Consider the following 23,540-nt stretch of genomic DNA (forward strand, 5'->3'; position numbering starts at 1 on the left):
TCAGCCTCTCTAGTCTTTCTCTAGTCAACTGCTGTTCAAGCTTCTGCCAATGTTTTGTTCTTTCTCAATTTAGAAAGATAAAATTGTTCTAGGCCTAGGAGGGAGTGCAACTCCCTTTCTACCACAAAGACCCAATCTATCAGCGCTGCATGGGGAAGCAACATGAAACGGTTTTCTTCTATTGTGAATAAAGGTACTACCAGGGAAGGTACAGGACCACTACAGATGGGCCAAGACTGACAAAGGTAACCTGTTTGGTGCAGGCATCCACCTCAGCCTGTGTTAACCCTTCCCCTTTTATGATCTTAGATGGCATCAGGATGGGAGCAGGGAAGGAATAAGGACCTCCTCATTTAAATACCTCTAAAACCACACACAAACCCATTGAGATGTCTGGCACCCAGAGCAAGAGCACTTTAGGATGAATGTGTTTTGGAGACAAAATTTTCCTCCTGTTCAATGCAATTGTTTGTCCCAAAAACACAGGGTCGTCCACAGAATGCAGAATTGGGACACAGGGGATACACAACTGCACTCAGATAAATCCACTGGGCTTTTGTACGGCTTCTTCATACGGGCAAGAGGCCCTCGGGCACACAGCACGTGATTAAAACCATGAGGTGTACAGAGGGGTCATCTCATACTTTGCATCCACAATACATTCACCCTCAAGATGCACTTTCCCATCCGTGCTGTAGTCTTTATTTGATTAGTAGTTTTAGAGATATACATTGCTGCGCACATGACAACACCAGAAAGACCATAAAGAAGAAAAGGCTAAGAGAAGGAATGTGAGGTGAGAGAACAAGGTTGGAAAGATGTGATGAAAACCGGCAGAAAGTGTTAATATTAGTTGCAAACAGAATTTTTTTTTTTCTTCTTCTCTTACTGTGATGTTAGAAAGTTTCTCTTTCTGGTAATACAAAGCCCCATCCAGTTTAAAAGCTGTTTTGAGGGTACGAGTTCCTACTCTATCCAATCCACTGAACACAGGTGACAGAGCCCACACCAAAGCGACCAAAGTGGGTTTTAGACCCAGTTTGGCCCATCTCTAAATACTACCCATGAAAGAAAAAAACTACAAAGCAGGTCCAAAGCAAGCACCACGCAGCAGAGGGAACACATCTCATGCAGAGTATTAGGAAAAAGCTGAATACACTTGAAAAAAATTAAAGGAAAAACAGTCACAGATCAACAGATCTCCATGAGGAGCCCCTGCACAGAAAACTTCCAGTTAGTGAGTATCTTGGGCTAAAGCAAACACAACTCTTTACAACCTCAGGTCAAGGTTTCTCTGCAGAAAAGAGTTAGAGCATAGTCTTCATACAGTAAAAGTTATTTACACACGTTTGCAAATACTTTCAGAAGATAAAAGCACTCTCTCTGGTTTAGACTGAGTTCAGTTTAATCTATATTACATTACACCGTTGTGTTCTGGCACCAAAATACCTGTTCTGGAAGAGCAGTTTCCAGCAGCAAGGACAGTGCGAGGTAGCCTAGCACCTGAGAACGGACAGAACTCGATGCTCCGGGTCTATACTAGATATTTCCCCCTTGAAATCTCTGCTGCCATTACTGCCCAGAAGTGTTAGAAATGGCTTGTGCTACATCAATACCAGCAAAGGAGATGATACCCCCTTGATTTATTAGCAATGGCACTGCCAATAGGCAACGGCAGGAAATTTTGGAGAAAAAAGCCTAGGAAAAAAAGAGGGAAAGGCCACTTCTTGCCACATGCACCTGCGTGCCCCAGGAACAAGCTGTACAGGCAGACTGCAATATATTTCGTCTGCCAGCCACAACCCTGCTCTGAGAGGAAGTGTGATGATGGCCAGGGCACTCGTTCCGTCCTTCCTTTCCCCCTCCATCCCTATCACATGCCACAGACTAACAGGGAGGGAACACCTTCGTTTTTCCCTACAAAGTATAAGTGGATGCTGCCTCTGGCCCTTTTGGAGGAGATGGAAAGGGAAGAAAAAAGCATCTCTGACTGGTTTCCCCCTTGCAGTGACATTACTGCTCTAGAGCAGGCTGTTCTGTGCACACTTACAATACCAGCTTATTTGTGCTTTGCAACATGAGACTCGTTTGCTCTGTAGACAGAATTACACCTCTTTTGCAGCAACACCTGGAAATGGGTGTCTGCCTAGCAGAAAGGACTGTCTTCAGAAAGAAACCATGACCACTTCTATTAGGGCAGGATATTACGTGTGACATCGCATGAACTTCATTTCCACATCCTCTGAAGAAATGGATTTGGGAAGAGGTGGACTGGGTCAAAAATCATCCTGTTTTTTTAACAGGATTCTCCATTTTATGTCTCACCAGCAAGCACTATTAATTAAAACTTTCCAGCTATCAGCATGCTCACTCCATAATGAGGATCAGAATAACCCTGATTGCCAAAGAGAAGTTAATCAGTTTAAGCATTACTGCTTTTAAATCAGCTGGCTCAATTCCACCATCAGGAGACATATTTCATTCCACCTGCTCCATTTCTGCATTAGCAAACAGCATCACTGGGGGGATCCCCAGCTGCTCTTCTGAGAGCAAACCCCAGCAAAGTGTCCAGCTAGAAGGGAGGGCCGGAGCTTCAGGGAGCATCAGGCATTGCCATTGGTGGCATTTTTGCTTTTCAGGTTGGGATTTCTCCTTTTGCTTTTCTCAACTCAGTGCTGAACAAAACCCAGGAGGCAAACATCTACCAAGTCTTGGCCTCCGATTAAGCTATTAATTACATAAATTAGGGCATGCTCATGACTTTTAATTAAACAGATCCCCACTCGCCTCCTTGCGCTGCAGTGCTCAAATCTGCATCTCATTCGAGGTGCGTTGAAAAAACCCCAAGACTTACCGAATGTCGTCCCAGCCTCTGGCCTGCTCACCGACGAGACGATGACGAAGCCGAACCCCTCGTTTTCACCGCGGCGGATTTCCACATCGTAGGGCTGGACCACGGCACTGACGACACCGCTGCCCCCGCCACCACCACTGCCGATGCCACTGGTGCTGCCGCTGCCCGAGCTGACGGTGTTGAGGGAGTTCTGGCTGCCCTGCGGCGTTCGCTTCTCCTCTGTCAGCGAGGCCGGCTGGTTGCTGCTGTGGTGGGAAGAGGCTGGGGACGGGACTTCATTCTCTGCCTTCGGAACTGAGGAGTTAAAAAAAGACTGTCTGAGCAAGCTGCATCATTTAGTGGTTGAAAAGTGCCATCCACTGAGAAAAAGGTAAAAAAATTAAGCAAATCACCTGCTTTAATCTACAAATCATGGCCAGAGTGACCAAGGGCTCTGTCTCCTTTCAGATGTCACCACCAACAGCTCTGTTTGGTGACAGCACTGACCACACATGCTCATCCTCTCCAGTGTATCGTCATGCAGCCAAAGCCTTTCGAACTACAGCAGCAGTACGGTTAAGCCAGTGCAGTGCTGCGTGCTTGGATGCTCTGTGGCATTTTAAACCTGGATTACATTAGTTCAGAGGTGCCTCCTTTAGATATCACAACCCCACTTCATTTATATATGTGTAACCATACATATGTGCACAAGCCGCGAGGAGAGAGAGTAATATCAAATACCCATCACTCAAGACCTGTGTACTTTTTAACTCAATGCTATCAGTTGGGTAGCACTGATTGCCCTTGATTAACATGATCTTAAGTAGTAATAACCACCCATACTAAAGCAAAACAACTTGCAAACCAAGCTTTTCTGGATGGAAGAACCAGCAACTATCATCTCTACAGTCTGGAACAGCTGGGGGGAAACGATTAGACATTATTAACATTAACATTAATATTAAACAAGTGTTTAACAGCAACAGAAGTTGGAAGTGGTATTAGTTTAAAATCTAATCAGCTACCACAAGGCTTGAAGAAATCTCAAAAAATTGCTTAGTTCACACTCTGCTCAAGTCAGGGCCAACTATACTAACTGTCAGTCCTGACAGATGTTTGTCTAATCTGCTGTTAAGTATCTCCCCAGGCAATCTATTGGTTGCAATATCTAACTTAAATCTTCCCTGCTGCAACATAAGGCTATTATTTCTAGTTCTATCTAGCAGGCATATGGAGAACATATTATTCCCTTCCTCTTTGCAACAGCCTCTTATAGTCTTGGGGAGTTTAACACCTCCTCCCCCTTCTCTGCTTTAGGCTAAACAATTCCAATTTGTACAATATTTCCTTGCAGACCATGTTTTCTGGAGCTCTCCTTATTCTCACTGGTCCTCTGGACTCCTTCCAGTTGGGCTCTCTCCAACTCAAACACGTCTTTCTTGAAGTGCTGGACCATATTGCAGCTAAGCCATCATCTGCTGGGAAATCAGGAGAGCTCCCCCCTGCCTACATCCCAGCACAGTGTTTTTCTTCACCTGAGCCAACCTCAGGGTAAAGCCTGTGGCCCACAATAGCTTCCACTTCTTGTTAGTCAGCCAGTTCTCCACAGTCCATTTGCGTGGCTGAGAGCTGCATATTGCACTTGTCTCTAATGGCTGCCTCCACTAATCAGGTCACTTCTCCAATTTGGTGAATCAAAATTAAGTTGAAGATCTTAAAAGCAACAACAAGAAAATGGATGCCAAACAAAATCTAAACCTGTAAACCCATGATCCAAAGAAAAAGAACTTTAAAATATTCTTGGGAAGGAGTACCTGTCTGCATTTATATACTCAAAGTACGTACTAAATATATAGTATTCTACATATTAAAAATATGTAGAATTGAAGAAATCTCAAAAAATTGCTTAGTTCACACTCTGCTCAAGTCAGGGCCAACTATATAGGAGTATAAACTTTCCCCTATATGAATCTCAAGACATGGAGTACCCATTTAGGTGAACGATCTTCTTCTACTGGCATATAGATGAGAGGAGGAACAAGGGACCAAAATTCAGGAAGAGGCTTCTCTACAAAGTTATGCTGGAATTTAAAAGCCTGCAAATAAGGTGAAAGAAGGGCTCCTGAATAATTTATCCTACAGTAAGTGTCCACATTTGAAATGATTCAGAAATAGCTCGGTCTGGAGTAACAAGCCCCTGAATGAAATATCAAGGGTTTTTATCAAGATCTCTCATGAATTTGAATCTTTTATGGTAATTTCCAGCCTGGAGGCTGTAAAACTGAACAGAAAATCTACACACAAAAACAATACCGAAATTCAGCTGCCCTTCCCCTTCCTCCCAAAGCTCATCTCCTAAAGCTTCTCTCACATTGGCAGCTCTTTGTAAGGAATGAGAGAGAGGCTACTAGAGGAGACATAACCCAACATTTAATCCGCAACGGGAAGAAGGAAAGAAATTACAAGTGAACATTTATTTAATATTGTGCAGAAGGAGCTCAGCCCAGGATAAGAATACAGAGCTATTTTAGAGGTACTGTAGTCTTAACTTCTACTTGTGGGCCTAATTTTCAACCTGAATGTTATTTTGATGCTCTTTAAGATTAAAGTACTTTACTGCCTATTTTTCTGCTGATGCCTAAACTTGAAAAGCTATATAACGTCTTTTCTTTTGAACAAGTGAGCTAAACTGAATCCCACACTCAAGCTCCCTAAAGGGACTCACAAGAAAAGGCAGCACCCCACTGTTACTCTCCAATATTACGCATAAGGTCACATGTCATTTCACATGTCATTTAGAAAGCTCATGCTCGTGTCTTCATTTTCTTTGCTATCAGAACATTTTTGTGTCACTAATCTGGGTGCCACCAGGCAGTGTCACTTCCCTCTGCATCTTTGCCTTTCTGCCAGCTTCTTTTTTGTCCATTTAGACCACACACTTGTGCAGCGTGTGCACAACACCTAGCATAACGCAGCACACAGAAACCTCTCTGTTACAGCAAACGTGCACACCCTGCACTACCAGAACCAGTGACGCTTACAGTTTTGCATCCTGCAGTTAGTTGACTACATGGTACAACCTCAGTTGAAGTTTCTCCTGTGCCTGGGACATTAGCCATCACACACCAATGCCCTCACTGACTCTCTGCCCTTGCCTCCCCTCCTGTGGACTCTTCAGCCTCTTTTCCTTCACTCCCAGCTTAAGGGTGGCTATCAGGCAGCACACTTATTTTGGGAAGAAAACAGAAGACACAGGCAGTCAGGCACAGTGTCTGTTGCTGCGCGAGTCCACCTAAAAATGGTATGTTGCAACTGAACAGTTCCCCATTTTATCAGAAACCTTCAAGAAGACTGGAGAAGCCAACTGAGGTTGAGAGAGTCTTGACTGGAAACAAAATATTTGAATTGTATTTGATGAAGAACAAAAAAGACTAAAAATAGCCAAAAGAGGAAGAATAACACCACATCACCTGAGTTTTCCAGTATTACAAGGAGGAGCTTTTGTTCTTTAAACTGTTTGCTGAACAGATGGAGTCTGGCAAGAAAATCTACCCCTGCAGAGAGACACTGCAGCCTACCTGTGTAAACCACTTTGCGCCTGACGGTCAGATTGACATGACCTTGTTTGGCTGCCTGTTGCATAAGCTGGACGACAAGCTGGTGCGATTTCCCGACAACAGGCGTTCCATCCACGCAGATCAGTTCATCACCTGATCTCAGGCGGCCGTCAGCATCAGCAGCACCCAGCGGTACAATGTGACCGATGTAAATCTGATGAATTAGCACAAATAGGGGAGGGGGGGGGGGGGGGGGGAGAGAGAGAGAGAGAGAGAGAGAGAAAGAAAGAAAGAAAGAAAGAAAGAAAGAAAGAAAGAAAGAAAGAAAGAAAGAAAGAAAGAAAGAAAGAAAGAAAGAAAGAAAGAAAGAAAGAAAGAAAGAAAGAAAGAAAGAAAGAAAGAAAGAAAGAAAGAAAGAAAGAAAGAAAGAAAGAAAGAAAGAAAGAAAGAAAGAAAGAAAGAAAGAAAGAAAGAAAGAAAGAAAGAAAGAAAGAAAGAAAGAAAGAAAGAAAGAAAGAAAGAAAGAAAGAAAGAAAGAAAGAAAGAAAGAAAGAAAGAAAGAAAGAAAGAAAGAAAGAAAGAAAGAAAGAAAGAAAGAAAGAAAGAGAAAGAAAGAAAGAAAGAAAGAAAGAAAGAAAGAAAGAAAGAAAGAAAGAAAGAAAGAAAGAAAGAAAGAAAGAAAGAAAGAAAGAAAGAAAGAAAGAAAGAAAGAAAGAAAGAAAGAAAGAAAGAAAGAAAGAAAGAAAGAAAGAAAGAAAGAAAGAGTGATAAATGAGAACTAGCTCAACAGACAGCTGGAAGCAAGGGGCACTGCTACTTAGACTCAGTTTAGTAGGGAAATTGTTGACAAATGTCTGCTGGTCAGGAACGTTGTTCCTGTGAAAGCAGCTCCATGTGAATACAGCCACATCGTGAAACTGTAATAAATTGACATCTTGTTTCTTTACACAGTCCATTCACTCTAATGACAGATAGCCTTGGGAAATGCGTTCAACCAGACAGTGACCAGCGAGGAAGATGGTTAAAGACACTGAGGGTCTTGTCAGGGAGGCTGAGATTGAGTTATCCTTTCAGTTGCCTCTAGGGTTTACAAGCTCCGTACCACTCGACTGTCCACTAACTCAGTCTTGGTTTATCTTCAGTGAGTTCTGTGGAGTTACTCTAACATGAGAGGAATTCATGGCCACTCTTTCCGTAAATGAGCAAAATAATTTTGGTAGGGAAATATGTGGAAATTTATGCTACCACTATGTAGCTTTGACCTGAGCAGCACATGAAAGTCCACGCGTTTTTAGCCGGACACCTTCCACAGGCACTGGATTTATGGTAAAGAAGTTAAGCAAATTCAAGGAGGGAATTGAGCAAATAGAAAACCTGACACTCTAAGATCAAAATACTTGCAAACCTGACCAGGACATCCTTTCCTCAGTGTCCAGGCAATTTCAGACCTATGTGTTTTCATTTGGGCTATCGCAAAAACAGGGAACAGCAGGGGAAGCCAAACCCATTTCAGTTATGGGAGTTTTGGTTTGTTTTGTGGAGGGAGGGTGGGGAGGAATTGCGGGATGTAAATACATAGCCCACTAGTTATTTTAATAGAGATGTCACGGTGCAGTTCTGCACATCTGTACATGCTACTGCCGTGATTCTGGAAGATGTTGCGAGTTAAAACAATACCACTTCTAGATGTACTCACAGGTTCTCCAGGCTCATTTCCACCTAGAATCCTAAATCCAAAACCGGTTTCCTTTCTCCATAGAAAGATATCCTGCTCTTGGTAATCTGGAACTGAAGGGAAAGAAGGAAAAATGTAATTTTTAATCAAAACCCCACACCTTTACACCCAAATCAGGATTACTCTGATGTACATGTAGAGGGATCTGCTGCACAATTTTACTCTTTAAATGAGGCAGTCTTGAATTTTTAGACATAATTAAGAACATTTATAGGTTTAAATACTAAAGGATTATTATTTAAATCACTACTAAAAATTACACGGTGGTTTCTACTTTCTAGGTGTCTAATTGTGACTTGCCATTTGTTTATCCCTACAATATTTCCTTCCATCAATATTAGCGTCATTACCCAGTGCAAGAGCCTCTTCCAAATCATCAATAAATAAATGTGTACAACAGAGAATCACTCTGCCAGAAACAATACAGCTGCCTCCTCTTTCATGGTAGACAAAAGAGCCACTTGTTACGACTTCTACCGTTTAATTAACTTTCTGAGGCATAGCTTGCTATCTGTCTACTCACACTGCTTTAAATAACTATGGGACAGATCCCCAGTCGGTGTAAAACAGAAGGGCTCCACTGAAAGCAAAGCAGCTGTCCTGACTCTCACTCGCTCGTGTACGGGCTCTGTAAAACCACTGAATAGACAAAACCAGCTGGAAACATAAAAAAGCTCAACCTTACCTACTCATTAGTATGGAATACCAGCAAGGTTTTTACAATGAATATTACATACAGTGAAGTACTAACCTTGAAGTGCGGTTGAACAGTAATGTTTTATATTAACTTATTCATGCTTGCTTTCATCCCTTTTTTAAAAATGCAAAATTAATTGCTAACATTAAATCATATCAGAAGACAACTTCAGGTTCATTTAATATTTATTGGTCAGTATCTGTAACATTGACTAATTTTGTAATGATCCCCTCCCAAAATTTATAATTAATGATAAAAAAAGCTGTTCCTTTACAAGTCAGCTGCCTAGATCTTTGGTAAAGAAATCGAAGTATATTGTTCAGGAATGTAATTCAAATAGGTGCATACTCAGATATGGGATGCTACACATTAATCTAGTTTTCTGTACCTATGAGCAGATAAACCAGTTGTTTTCCATTGACATCGGTGAGTGTCAGACTGGGCCCTAATTGCATTTTACACTGTCGGTGCCTGTTGCGCAAAGGTTTGGGTCTAGTTATCTGGTGCTTTTCAGTGTTGAGACTTTTGGCTAGCTCTGATGCTCTCTCTTCAGTGACTCAAGAGGTTTAAAATATAATAGGAATTTAAGACCTGGGAATACTAAAAATTAAAAGAACAGGTGAGTGCTAAGGCACAGATGTCTGCTTTGACATTTTCATTGAAACTGGTTTATAGCCACTGGTTTTATATATTGTATTTTCACATTTTGATTACTTGCAGTTATAAACTAAGCTGAAGACCTGTGCACATTACCTTACTGAACTAGAGGCTAATTTTTGTCCAGATACAATTACAGAATAATCAGGTGATGAACACGCTGGAAGCCCGCGTGGTTCATCTGTTCAGGCGAGCTGGCTGAAGGCAGCTCACCACCATACGGACGTGCGGCACAACAGCAGAACTTATCAACGAATTAATTGGTGCTTGTCACTGCCTTCAGCGAGGGGGAGCGTGAAGAGCAGACACATTCGGAAGCGTCTCTCCAGCACTTCGCAGGCTTTTTTGGCAAAGGCTGGCCCCAACCAATTAATAACGCGTGTTGGATCTGTCAGAGGCAAAATGGCTTCTGCAGAGAGCTTCAGCGTGGGCCCGTTTCCTCGGCATCTCTCAACACCTTCCCATTTGTCAACTCTCCAGTCTCACAGAACGATGCCTTATGTTCCTGGTTCGGGTACCAGCTAGCCAATTAACGGCCGCTGGAGATAACGGCAAGCCGAGGTGTAACGGCGGTGTCAAACCAAAGCAACAAAAAAAGACAAGTCTATACCCAAAGAAGCAAGTTCATTCACGTAACGCTCCTTCCGCTGGAAGGATTACAGAGAGGTGAAACACAGATACAACAAACATACGGACAACACACATTTACACAGCGCGAGTACAAACCGAACAAAACTCCTTTTACCGCTTTTTGCGCCAATTCTGCAGTACGGTGATTCACTGGCACAGCCCAGAAAACCCCATCCACCTCTGTGCTTCCATACAGCTGAGGTGGGACCCCCTGAGGCTCTCCATACTGGAGAATTACTTTAGGTTCTCCATTATTCGGTAGCGCTTCAGAGGAGCCACTTCCCTTACTTAAAGGGAAAATTTCATGGTGGTGCTGAAACTCTGTTGAAAACCAATGAAAGATGGCCTCCAGGAGTCATTCATTGCACCTTTGCACCTTGACCTGATCTCAGGCGTGTCTGACTCTTTCTGAAAAAACGTGTACATAGCCCAAATGGGTAAAACTTGCCAGTCTGCTCATCCTGAATTAAACCAGACCATTTGGAGAGCGTCGCAAAAGTGGTAAGAAGAGTTCTGCTGGGGCTGTGAGGAGGAATGGAAGGAGAGGCGAGTGCCACAGCCCCGTCGACGAGCCACGCGGACAAACTCATGAACGAAATGGGAACATGATGCCCCCCACCGCCGCCTACGAAATCCGCCGCTAGCCAGTACACAGTAAAGCAAGTACTTTGCACCTTCGTGGCTAACCTTGGCGTACGGCCCTGCCAGACTCCCTTGGTGATGAAGAGCCCCCCGCCACAGAGCAGCAATGACACCAGAACAAGACATCACAAGACACAGATACATTCTCGGCACAGTCTTACATTCTCCAAAACTCGTGGAACTGATTTCTCTCTCTCTCTCACCCTTGCTCAGTCCAGTTGCAGGCGAAGGTGACATAGCTGTAATATTAATTTTACAATTTTGCAAAGCTTAATGTATCTGCTTTCTTGTTAGTTCATTTAATTATTTTTGACTGTATGGATCATGTTAGGCTTTCATGCATAAATTGCTAAGGTTATCGCTACTATGGATTATGACATACTAACTTTCACATCTATTTGTACATGCCTGTGTACATGGGGATATACAATACACACACACATATGAATTTATACATTTTTGCACATGCATGCAGATATATTTGAAGAACTCTTTTTTCTCCTCAGAGGAAGAACCTCTGTGAGAACACCTTAAAAATACTTTTCTACAAAAAAATTTCCACCATCATGACACAGTTAGTTTTCCAAATGGAAATATCTTTTTCTAACGTTGAAAGAAATTCTAAATACATGGTGATGAACAATGAACACAGGGCTTAATTAGAGGACATTTTCATCAAACTTTCCTATACAAACTTTAACAATTATCTTACATGTTATATAAGAAAAAATTCTGCCCAGTGTGCTATCAGTTTCAACAAAAGATGGATTCAAAAATAATCAGTATGAGTTTGCTTTAGTCACTAGCTCATTTGAGGCAGCAGCACTTTCAATGACTCATAGCTTGGCAAAGTACAAGAGTTTTAAGGCCCAGATTCAGCAAAGTATATAAGGACAAATCTGAAACCGAGTGAATAGTCTCACTGAAGCTGACGGAGAGTTTCAGTGTTGAAAAGTCCTGTGATTTAGCCATAAATCTCATGAGATTCCGTATTTGCAGGAAAGCCCTGTTTTCTAAACTATCCCACTGCAGGAGAATTCCAGTTTTGCTGTCTTTTCCTTTTAATCAACCCTTCTGGTGGCACAGAAAGCTTTCGAAAGATGGCTTCAGCATGTTCTCAACAAGATGACCAAGTTCTGCCACTGAGGTCTGGGGAAGGCGCGATGCCTCGACTGAGCCATGGACCGGGCTGGTGCCAGACAAACACCAGCAAAGTCTGCCCACGACCCAGCTCCGTGACAGCTCAGCAGCCTCTGCTGCTCACGCAATGTGCTGCGAGTACTACCGTCTTTTTTAGCAAGACATTCTCTAAGGGCATGGACACATCTGTGTGCCCAAGTGTATAACTGTAACTGTTTGTCTCCTATTAATATAATAAAAGGACATAACCCTACCAAGGGGCTTTTACGAACTATCATCTTTAAAGTCAGTCTGATCAGAAGGCGGCTGCAATTTCCTGAGAGTGTTTTTCTTTTCTATTTTAGGCAGAAAGTATCTAATGTTTGGTATCATTGTGCAAATATTTTTAATTCTATGTAATTGCTGGTGAGTGAACGCTACACACTGGGGTCAAGACTTGTTTGTATTATTTCAATTAGATTTGGGGAGAGAAAATCCTACCAAATAAATTGTATGCCTGAAAATAAAATTCAAATATTAATGATAACTTAGAATATTTTAAAAGCTTTAAAAATTATCTATCATGTTCTGCTTTACTTTTAATTAAATGCTTAAGCCCTTCAAAGGGATTCATTAACACATCTGCAATTCAGATTAATTCATTTTGTCACTGCTGTTTTGACAGATGGCCATATGTAGGATATGGTATTTTGCAAAGCAATCAGGCCACATGAGAAAAATTTGACAACAGATTGCATTAATCTTTAAGGAAGTTTAATAATACATTGAAAAATAAAAAGCATATTATAAAAATATATTTTCAATAAAACAGTGCGAGATTTCAGAATTGCGGTTCTCTGATAAACCATTCAGTTGCTGTTTCTCTCACCGAGTGCTCTTCACATATGTCATCCCTGGATCTTGGAACCGCTTCAGTGTTTAAACATTAAGGGTTTGTCCTTCTCTCTGATTCATGTACACGACTCCCACTAGCAGCTCCTTTTTACCCGTAAAAAGGAGCTCAGGCAGCTAAAACTTAGCACCAGGAAAGAGTGCATTTGTTATCGCCACCAGATGATCTGTTTTCAGATTTACTCAACCTAAAGCCGGCTATTCTCAAAAATCTTAATCCAGCAAAGAATTGTGACTCTGGGCCAGATTGCACCAGAGCGTTTGAGCTCAGCCCTAGCCTTAAAGCATCCAAGTCCCTTTGGGTTTACAGCTTGAAAATAAGCTTCCTTGGACTGCAGCCCAAGCACTCAGCACCTTGCAGGCCAGATCCCCTCACCCAGGGGAGCTGCATGTGAAGGAACTTTAGCCAATATTTGTTGAATAAAGTTGCAGTTCTCATCTGCTGCCACTCAACCAGAGTCCAGACACAGTTATGGAGCCATTGCTTAGCTTTGAGTTAGTAATTCTAGCTTAATTTTTCTTCTTTTTTTTTTTTTTTCTTCCCCTAAACAGGCAACGTCTGTGGCTCTCCTCCGCAGAATCTGAGTACTTCCTGATATTAAGATGCATTGGGTAAATCAAAATATACATGCTTACACAAAATTATGGGTTATCTGGTGCTTTTGAACCCAATTCTGCTCTACCAATGGCTTCAGCGAGACAAGTCACATAAGTCAAATATAATCCTTTTTTATGAAATACTGATTCAAAGAATACCCAAAGAAAGGAAGAACACATTTTACCAATTCTGAAAAATTAAAATGTTGCCTGTGTGCTTTCCATGTCTTCATTATTATTATTAATGTTAGTAACAGTGGGATGCACTCCCAGTGAAAAGGCAGTAGGTGGTCATTATAGATTCAGTACTTCTTAGAAACATCCTTCAGACAATGTATTCATATATTGAATGAAACCTCTTGATGTTATTATTTTTAGATTTAAAAAAATTCTGTCTGGGCTGGGGCTAATGAATCCATCTTTTGGTGTCAACTGCACTTGAAAAATTGCACTATGTTCTCTTTATACTCAACAATTTCACAAATGGGACGGAATAAAACACTGAAGATAATCTAATTCTGTCTTTTTAAACTTCATCATATACTTCAGCACAAAGGGTTGTTCCTGGTTTTCAGTCCACTTGTCGGGGATTCAACACCCTGCCTCTCAAAAGAACATTTTATAATCCTTTTCAGGTTTATTAAAATTTAATGCCATTAATCAACGGAGAGCGAGCCCTGGACTGGGCAGCAGGAAGAGCTGGGAGAGCTGAGCTGGGGCTCCTCAGGCAGCGGGGGCTCCTAGGACCCACCAAAAGCCCCAGTTACAGGATGCATCAGCCAATCTCAGCCCTGGCACTAGGGTGGCATCCTCCTGCTGTACATCAGGTATGCATTCAGTTCTGCTCATGTCTTCATCAGAAGGACGCAGAGAGTCTCACACCTAGCACCCAAAGCCTTGGATGTCATGGGAGAGGAGATGCTAACCTCAGTCCCAAAGCCAAAGGTAATGTGCTCAAGCAAAGAAGAAAGCAGTGATATGACTGTATCACCGCCAGCCAAAGGAGGCACTGGAGTTAAACTGAACTGCAGCTGGGTAAAAACACGAAGAAAAGCACATGTGGAGCAGACAGACAGTGAAACTGGAGGCCCAGGGAACGGTTTCTCCCATCCTGCAGTCTGTGGTGCTCCATGTCAGCAAAGCTCCCTACAAGTGGTTCAAGAGCCACACATCTGGTCTGTGGGCAACACTGGGAAGTGAGTCTCAAAGGGATGGTTCACATTCATAAAAGAGCAGCCACCAATTGCCCACTTTTCATGCAGACCAAACACAGGGAAAGAAACATGGTGGCTCACCCCAAGCTCCCAGGGCAGAAGAGGCACCAGGTTTCAGCTGTGAACCACAGTCTCCATTTATGAGACTGGGGAGAGGGATGAAAGGTGAGGGCTTGGTGAGGGAAGGAGCAAGAGCTGACCACTGACCTCTAAATAAAACTACCAGTCACACTTTGGGATCAGACCGTGACAGGAGACAGAGCACGTCCAACTGCCTTCTTCACTTAAGACTGTATCTTTCCTGTTTTTCTTCACCTTTCATTAGGCACAGCAAAGCCACGTCACTAGGGAAGACTGAAGGTAATCCCCAGGGAATGTGTTTAACTCCAGCTTAGGGTTGGAAATTCATAGGCTCTTGGACACTTCTAGTGGCACATGCTTACAAGAAGACATGACCGTATCACACTTCTGCCATTCTCCAAAACCCCTCTATCTATGAAACCAAGAAATCTCTGAAAACATCTTCCTGGGAAGGAAATGGCAATGGGACTAAACGGTGGTAGAAAAGCACTGATGTTCAAACAGGTAGGTCTCATCTGGTAGAAGAGGCAGGAGATGAGGACTGAAGCAATAGAAGAGGATCAACCCCACTACAGAGATGCTGGACCATGGAAAGGTGAGACGGGGAAGCTGAAGGGGCGTAGCAGATCCCAGTCTAGCAAAAGGCTCAGAGAGGACTGTGGCACAAGGAGAGATGGGGTGTGGGAAATCAGCAGGTGAAGAGACAGTGAAAAGGCTTCTGGAAGGGCTCTAATCACAGACAAGGATAAAACCTCTACAAGATACCTGCAGCCATTGAGGAAAGAGGGAGGATTTAGCACATGGTGTTGGAGGTGGACACAGAAGGGCAACTGCCTGCCTGTGCACTTCAGGATTTCTCCAGCTCAGCCTCAGGTTTTATCGGGAAAGACAGACAGGAGTTAGGCCTGCTAAGCTGATACTAATGACTAATTAGTATGAGTTAAACAGTTAATTAGAATTAGCTAAGTAGCTGCAGGCGGTCAGAAGCAATGCCAACACAGTGCCTACGGGAACCACGTGAGCTGAGCAAGGGTGATGCCGGCGCCATGGGACGGCCTCAGCCTTGTCCATCCCGGCAGGGGAAGGAGGAGCTCTGCCCGCAGCTCTGCAGGGCTGAAGCGTCACCGTCCCTCAGCTCTTGCCCCTTTTTCCTATTTCAACGAGATGCACGTGCAAGTTCCATCACGGCACTTCTCTGTAGACCAGCATGACCTGGCCCAAGAGCCCGCAGGGTCAGTACGCCTAATCCCCGGGAGGGGAAGGAAGCAGCACACAGAAGCTGAGACACCTACAAACTGCATTGCTGAGACATTCAATCCGAAGAGATGCATCTTCAGCCAAGAAACTGTGACTCATGATTTAATTTTTCCAGGACATAAGATTTCAAAGTGATTCATTTGGTCAGAAAAAAAACAGTCCTACCATTTTTCGTTCTGGGGTAACGTTCATTTCATACTGGTTTTACCAATTTCCAGTTAGCACAATAAAATCAAGCTCCAGGTGATACTCTTACAGCACCAAGACTTTAAAGCTCCCTTTTCTGTAACTAAAGTAACTATTGCTTTGAAAATGAACCTAATACTCTAACTCTTTCTTTAAGAAGCTTTTACAGATTTGATCATCTTCAGCAGTGCAATTAAAGCAAAGCCAGCGTGTTTATTTTGTTTGCAGAGAAGAAACTGATTGAAACCATATTTATAGTCTTGGAGCAGAGTCAAAGCCCTGCTGAACTATTAGCCAAGTGTGCAGACTATTAATTGCCATAAAAGCAACTTACAATATGCATTTGATATCTGTATTGTTAAAGTGTCCACTCTGGTCAAAGTAAAATGGCTCAGCTGGATTTTCTCCTCCCCAGGGTGAGGCTGGAAAGCATCTGGTACGAATTTCAGCAAACTAAATACTTCCCCTCCTTACTGAAATTCCTATGCATATCAGACAACGAGTCTTAACCTCAAAAAGGAGTTTAGGATCTGGATAACAAACTTGGAAATTCTCCCTCAGCCTAATTTAAAAGCAAAATAAAAAAATAGGGGGAAAGATGGTCTTTAATTTTAAAGGGATTTTTCGTAGTTAGCTTCGGTCTAAGTGCCCTTTCCTAGAGATGATCTAAATTCATTCCTCATCAGAGAGGAAGCTGCACCTCTATCAAGTAGATATCATTGACAGATACCAAATTAACAAACTGAAGCCTTATATTTTCAACATAAACCTAAAAGATTCAGTTCTTCACAAAGAAAATATACAGAGAGCAGCTGCCAGAGCCGTAGCCTTAGCAACCACACCTGCTTCATACTCACGTCGGCTTTCATACATGCTCCTGGACTGGGCCCAGATTTTGAATGGATCTGGCTTTTTCTGCCCAGAACTGTCCGGTTGATCCGCAGCCGGCGGCTCCGCGGCAGTGTAGTCCGGCAGCACCTGCGTGCTGTGAACGGGGGAAGCGGTGTGCCCGCTGCGGTGGCTGGAGACGCTATGCTGAGAACTGTTTTGGCTGTCTTTCCTTTCAAGTGGTTGCTGTAAGGAAGAAAGCGAGTGGAAGGAGAGAGAACAGACGGTTATTGGTCTTTGAGTGGGTGTTTTCCATCAATTTTTCTCCCTTCTTTGATCAGGGTTTCTGCATGCACGTAAGTAAATATATAAATCACAGTTTTGCTGCCACCAGTTAATGCTGGGTACAGTTAAATTCCCCGATGACAGATTTTGATAGGCAGACTGACAGAAAGAGATATGCAAAACAAAGTCATTTATCATAAAAAAAATATGCAGTTCTCCATCTCACATATAAAACAAATCTAAATCTCATTATAGGTTACTAGTTTCAGTGCACTTATTTTTTCCACATTAAGGCAGGAAAACTCAACAACCTTCTACTCAGATAACATTAGGGTCTAACTTGAGCCTGCAAGAAAAAGGAAAAACTACCAAATTTCACTGTGAAAACGTAAACACTCCCTCTGAAACAGATTCAAGCACAGCCCTTACTATGAAAGATCACTTTTCCTCTGCAGCTCTTGCAACCCCCACATCACAAGTGGGTGGACAACAGAGTACCACTTTCACGTCTCTGCTTCCCAGAGCATCCACAGGATTACAGCAGACCTTCACAAATGTGAAAACGTCTATCTGCAGTTTGATTTCCTTGTTTTAATTCAGCATATTAAAACAGGAAAAAATACGTCCGCCTAAATTCAAAAGCAGTACGCCAAAAGCTCTGTCTGCTCAATATTTAGCAAAGCAGGGTACATAATTCTTAACTCAAATTCACAACGGTGTGCTCAAATGAAGCACAAGTCACATTTGCATTGCCAGGATTTGTACTACTCAATATGCAGCAAAATCCTCCCTCAACAAGAGCTCCCCAAACTGTGCAGCAAATGCTTTTCAGTGCTCTTTTGAGATGACCTTGGGTTGGCATCAAGGTCGAGTCCAATCTCCCACCTGCTCCGGCACAGGGAACTGGCACGCTCCCGGGGCTGCTGTGACGCAGAGGGCGGCCGGGAAAATAGCATCCTACGGGTTGTTTTTACAACATCTACAATTTCCTGGCTAAAAGGGCTCAGCCGCTCGTACCAAGAAGCCTCAGACAAAAATGTAAAGCCTCCTGCTGGCAGGGGGTACCCGAAAACATTGCAACAGGAGTCTCTGCTTCCAGGGACTTCTCCATAGAAAACCAAGCAGGGCTTGGGAGAAAAGTCAGCAGCAAACACAGAGCAGATCAGCACGGGGGGCTGAAGTGCACACAGGTCTGGGGACCCCCTCCTCTACTCTGAACGCGAAACCCCAGGAGGCCAATGCTCCATCATAGCAGGGCTGAATTAATTACAGAGGAGAAAGTCACCATACAAAAGTGCCCCCTTTTTGAGTCTTCACAATAATTTAAGTTGCACATATTTTTAGGTTTACACCGAGAAAAAAACCAGCTCCAACAGCCCAAAAGACTTTGACCTCGCAGCCTTACATTCGAGTTGTACCATCATTTTTTTAAATATCTCGATCAACTAGAATGTGAAATTGCCTTTGTCCTTTAAAGCAATTTTGAACAAAGCATACCTGCTGTGATTACTCATCTGCAGACTGTCAAATACAAATATCTGAACCAATTTCAAACATTTTTAGCTTTTTAAGTAGTAAAAGAAGCTAATTCACATGCAGCCCTTCAGTTTTTAAATGAAGCAGTTTTAAAACTTCTATGCTGTGGATAATCACTCCTTTGTAACTTAAAAATAAAAAAAAAAGAAAAACACTTTACAACTCTCAGTCCACCCATCTGGATTGTTTTGTTTGTTTGGCCAAACTACTAAAATAACTACAAGCATCCTGTGAAACTTCAGGCCAATTTCACTGGAAATAGCTGGTTTACAGAAGTTGGAGTACAGGGACTAAAGTGTGAAGCTTTATTCAGCCCTCGGGGAAATGTTGAGAACTCTCTGAAAACTTTCTGATTTAAAAAGAAACAAAGTTTGAACTTTAAAAAGTGCTCTCACTTTATGATATGAAAGGTCTAAATATTGAACAAACTATGAATTCTGTTTCATATTTGGGTTGCAAATGGAAGTGTCAGCGTATCTCAAGCAAACCCACCCCTAATTAAACTAGAGTTGCAATTGCAAATACACAGACATTTTGCAAGAAATAGGGGAAAACTTCTTCAGAGGGATAGTTGTTTTTCCAAACAATAACTCCTTTAAAAAGCCTGAAACATCTCTACTTAGGAGTTGAAGATGGGGGCAGACAAAGGGGAACACAATCATGGAAAACATGAATACATGTAATTAAATTAATTCAAGACAATATTAATTGACTTTCACATCACCAGATGAGGCTAAAAAGGTTTGAGGCCAAACTTTTACACAAGCTTTTAGCAGCTTCAGCACATCAGCAGCAGCAGGACTTGCAGGGGTCTGACCGCCCTGCAATGAGGACTGCCCAGATGAAGAAGTTTGTGCCTTGGTGCAAAGGTGGAGCTTTCCCAAGAGATGTGAGCTGATGATATGCCAATGAAAGGATGGCTTCTCTATCTCCTGCCTCATCCCTAGCTTTGGGGCCGATTCTCCTGGGTCCGGGTCTGACTGCCCGGCTCACTCAGCTCACACACAGGCAGGAAAGCAGCTAAATGAGATGAGCACGGGACTGTTTGGTGACAGACTGCTGCAGAGCGGGCGGCTCAGACCTCACCCCGAGATGCTGATCATGTTTTTTCAGTGCAAAGTAAAGCAGATCAGCTGAATCATGTTGACTTCTGACAAGAGCTACAAGAGCATGGGGCACTGAACTACCCAAGTCAGCAAGAGCACCCCTGACCCTCCAGAGTCTATGGTCTTCTCCAGAGCTGTGGATAAGCATAAATAGCTTGCCAGAAAGACTCTTGACCAAAAGCGGCTAGAAATCAAGACTACGATGACTACCTGGAGTCCATTTAGGCAGACTGCACGCTTAAATACAGGTGATGGAAAAAACAATCACCTTGGTACTGTATTACAGCCATGACAAAACAAATACATGGAAAGCTGGAGCTTCTCGTGCCCTACCCGAGCCCCAGGTCTGAGATGCAGGGCCTGTGCCAGCTTCCCTATGCCCTTGCTGAAACTTCGCAGTGCTTATCCTGCAAAACATAAGATGAAGAAAACGTACTATTGGGAAGAAAGTCTCTTCTAGCTGCCCTTTCCCCACTGGCTGAGGTTAACAGGAACGTCAGTGTGGCTCAGATTTCCGAGTGCAGCTGTGGGGGCAATTGCTGCAGAAGAGGGGGCAGCAGCGGTCAGGGTTTGGGCATACATCAGCCTTCCAGGATTTCTTCTGTCCACTGTGCAACCCCATTTTCAGCCACAGGCACTCCATTTGCTGAACTGAAAGGCAGCTTTTCCCTCAGCAGAGAGGTTGAGTGAGCCCACGCTGAGCACTACATCGTCCTCTGATTACAGGGAGGGAAGAAAACAGCAAAGGCGATGTGAGCCAGGGAGCTTGAAGCTGTCATGCTTCAAAAGGAGGCAGAAGGAAAACTGCTTACAAAAGTCTCCAAGTGCCTGGAAAATGCTACAGATACCCACATAGCAGAGACCAGTTTGTCATTCATGCTAAATGAAAGAGCAATTGAATGTTACTTTGTCCAGTGACTGCTAAAACAACCGAGGCCCATGACACGGCTGAGAGGTGGCTGCAGGCAGAGATGGGACACTAATTGTCAGCAGCAGTTGTGTATGTCTGTGTCAGGCAGAGAGAAACCCGCAGCAGAAGAGGCGACGGTGGCAGGGAGCGTGTCCCATGGCACAAACGGACACCAAAGCTTTTTGGCACAGGATTCTCCAGGCATTAAACTGCAAGAGAGAAGAGTTGCTGTGGTTTCCTCCCACTGCATTTCAAGGTGGGGGGAAAAAAATGGTCTCTGAATGAAGAGGGATGTGTTGTACAAACATTCATGCTATGGAACCTACCTCTCCTCCTGACAAAAACAGGACATCAGCAGAGCCCCAAGTCCTGCCTATCCACCCGAAATACACGGCAAGCCTCTTGTCAGGGACAGGCTGTGCATAGGAATTGCATTTTTGGCCACAATTCAGCTATGCTGACAATGTATTTATTTACACCCAAAAGAAAAATTAGATTTTTGGAAGAGCTTAGCACTTTCTTCGCCTTGCAGTGATCCTGTCTTCTGATAATCTAGCTGCAGATTTTGTGCTCTAGAGCGTTTTGGAAAAGCTGGTCCTGGCAGAGACAGCAAACTGAGCTGGAAATGGGAATCTTTGCCCCCTTGTGGAGTATTTTGATGCAAGCAACATGGGAAAAAAAAAAGAAGAAAAAAAAATGTTTGTTTTCATCCATGTTATACCAGGATAATTGCAGGGGAAATTGCTATACTAGAGAACTTGCACACTGAAAATGTATATCCCCAGACGGTCAATACAAAAATATTATCCATTTTCATCTAAAGAAGAATCAATGGGAAACTGAAAACAAACAAGCAGCACAGAGAGCTGCTGTGAGCATATCCTCGGTGGGGAGAAAGGGGGAAGAAAGGACTTAGAAGTGCCCGGTCTCATGTATGGCTGCAAACTTTTTTTTTTTTACTAATTTGGCCCATCCACCGAGGTTGAAAAACTCTCCTTAAAAACTGAGAAAAAGAGCAAAGCTCATCAGAAGATATACACAGGCTGAAAAATACAGCTCAGGAAAACTGAGCTCAAGGCAGAAAAATATTCCCAGACGGTGTCACAGCCCCAGCACTAACAAACCTCTCCAAGGGGCTGAAACACCTCCTCCCAGCCGGGAGGTATCCAACAGCCCGAAGTCGGCCTTTCAGGAATACGGGATTGGGGCTGATAGTTAAAAATAGGGCTTGTTTGAGAAAGAGACAGCTGTTGGCAGGAGTGTGTCCGGGCTCTGGGAAACGATAGGAGCTATCAAGAGAGGGCTCGTCACTGCACTGAGCGAAGCAGAAGAGGATGGAGACCTGAGCTCGTGTTTTCCCGATGCAGCAGAAGAAACAAAGAACGAGCACAAGTTAAGATTGGGCCAACTGCTCCTGTCCTGGATGTACACTGTCCTACAGCTACACTGTAGCTAATTTATTAATCAAGGAATGCTGGAAAACATTCCCTCTGCGTCAGGCAAAGGGACCGGGGGAAACGAGCAGCGTGTTCAACCCAAGCCCCGTAGCCAGCCGTGCAGCGCTGGGGACAGCCCGCGGGCGCACAGCTCAGCCAGCAGCACCCACATTCACCTAATGGCTGCAAGTGCAGCAAACCATCCCTGGGAAATGCCGGGGCAGGGCGCAGCGAGACGGCATCCCAGCCGGGGAGCACGCCAGCGGGGCAGGCCTGGCTCTCCCTGGCCAGGACAAGAGCAAGTGGGAGTCTTCATGGCCAAGAAGGCCAGGCTCCCCTCGCCCCGCAGCCGAGCACCAGCCCTGCAACTAAACCGAGGAAGGAAGGTGTTAAGCAATACCGCTGCTTTTATGCTTTTGACCATCGCCTTGACCACGCAAGCTCTGGTGTTGGTGCAAATCCATCCCAGATAGCCCTGAGGACAGTTTCCTCTTCTGCATACGGGTGCCCCAAGGCGCTTTGCTCCAGGTTTCTGCGCTCAACCCGTGCACGTCACCGATGCCTGGGAATGAAGGAGCGGCTGTGCCGGCTCCGACACACTCTGCTCTGCCCCTCCAAGGAGCGGTCAGTCATTAAAGCTGCCGCACAATGCGGCAGTGTAAAACATCGCTGCTAATTGCCAATGCAAATGATCCGGTGTGCAGGCAGGGGGAACAGGAGGCTCTGCTTTTTGTGAATCCTGCGCTTTAGAGGCAACAGCACCGCCTAGGGCCGTAGTAAAAATTACTGGAGGGACCCTAAAGCAAGGTGAGAGGGGTTTGTGAGAGGCACGTGAGGGAATGGGACTGCTTTCCCAGGGCTGACTGGCTCCTCAAGGCAAACAGTAGGGAGAAATCTGCTGTTGCAAGGCTACACCTGTTTGCAAGCAGTCTCTTTGTTCACCGACATGGATTTAGATGCTGCTCAGATTTTCACGGTGCATCACTGCCGACCAGAGAGGTGTCTGACATGGCAGGATCCCCCTTTACCTGATGCCGAATGCGTGTGTGGCGAAGCGGGAGCCTCCACATGGGAGCCTCCACGCTTTGAACAGACCGAGACTCATTGATCGGGGCTGGTTTAATGACAGGAGTCGGAGTCCGGATCGAGAGCAGCCACTCCTGCTCCGACTGGGGAAAAAAGTGCAGGCAGAGAAATGAAACGTGCCAGACGCGTACGTATTTTACACACTTGCTTCTGTTTTACCGAAGGCTGAAATAATCTCAGCGTATGACAGAAGTGAGCGTGCAGGGTCTGACATGCCTGTGATCTGCGAGGGAGCA

The 23,540-nt window shown here is 44.0% G+C and overlaps 1 protein-coding gene across 21 annotated transcripts in view; it reads right to left on the minus strand.

Moving 5' to 3' along the window:
- MAGI1 (membrane associated guanylate kinase, WW and PDZ domain containing 1) overlaps positions 1 to 23,540 on the minus strand; it is a 365,853-nt gene that overhangs the window by 14,835 nt on the left and 327,478 nt on the right. For 16 of the 21 annotated variants that reach the window (XM_076346594.1, XM_076346591.1, XM_076346602.1 and 13 more), the window contains 5 exons: positions 16,975 to 17,191; positions 10,913 to 10,990; positions 8,087 to 8,178; positions 6,412 to 6,604; positions 2,855 to 3,148 (listed from right to left, as the gene is read on the minus strand). In XM_076346594.1, coding sequence (XP_076202709.1) covers positions 2,855 to 3,148; positions 6,412 to 6,604; positions 8,087 to 8,178; positions 10,913 to 10,990; positions 16,975 to 17,191 — 874 coding nt within the window. The remainder of the gene's footprint in view (positions 1 to 2,854; positions 3,149 to 6,411; positions 6,605 to 8,086; positions 8,179 to 10,912; positions 10,991 to 16,974; positions 17,192 to 23,540) is intronic. The other 5 variants (XM_076346597.1, XM_076346596.1, XM_076346595.1 and 2 more) reach the window with 2 other exon arrangements.

Source organism: Aptenodytes patagonicus, chromosome 8, assembly GCF_965638725.1.
Source record: "Aptenodytes patagonicus chromosome 8, bAptPat1.pri.cur, whole genome shotgun sequence".
Classification (NCBI taxonomy): domain Eukaryota; kingdom Metazoa; phylum Chordata; class Aves; order Sphenisciformes; family Spheniscidae; genus Aptenodytes; species Aptenodytes patagonicus.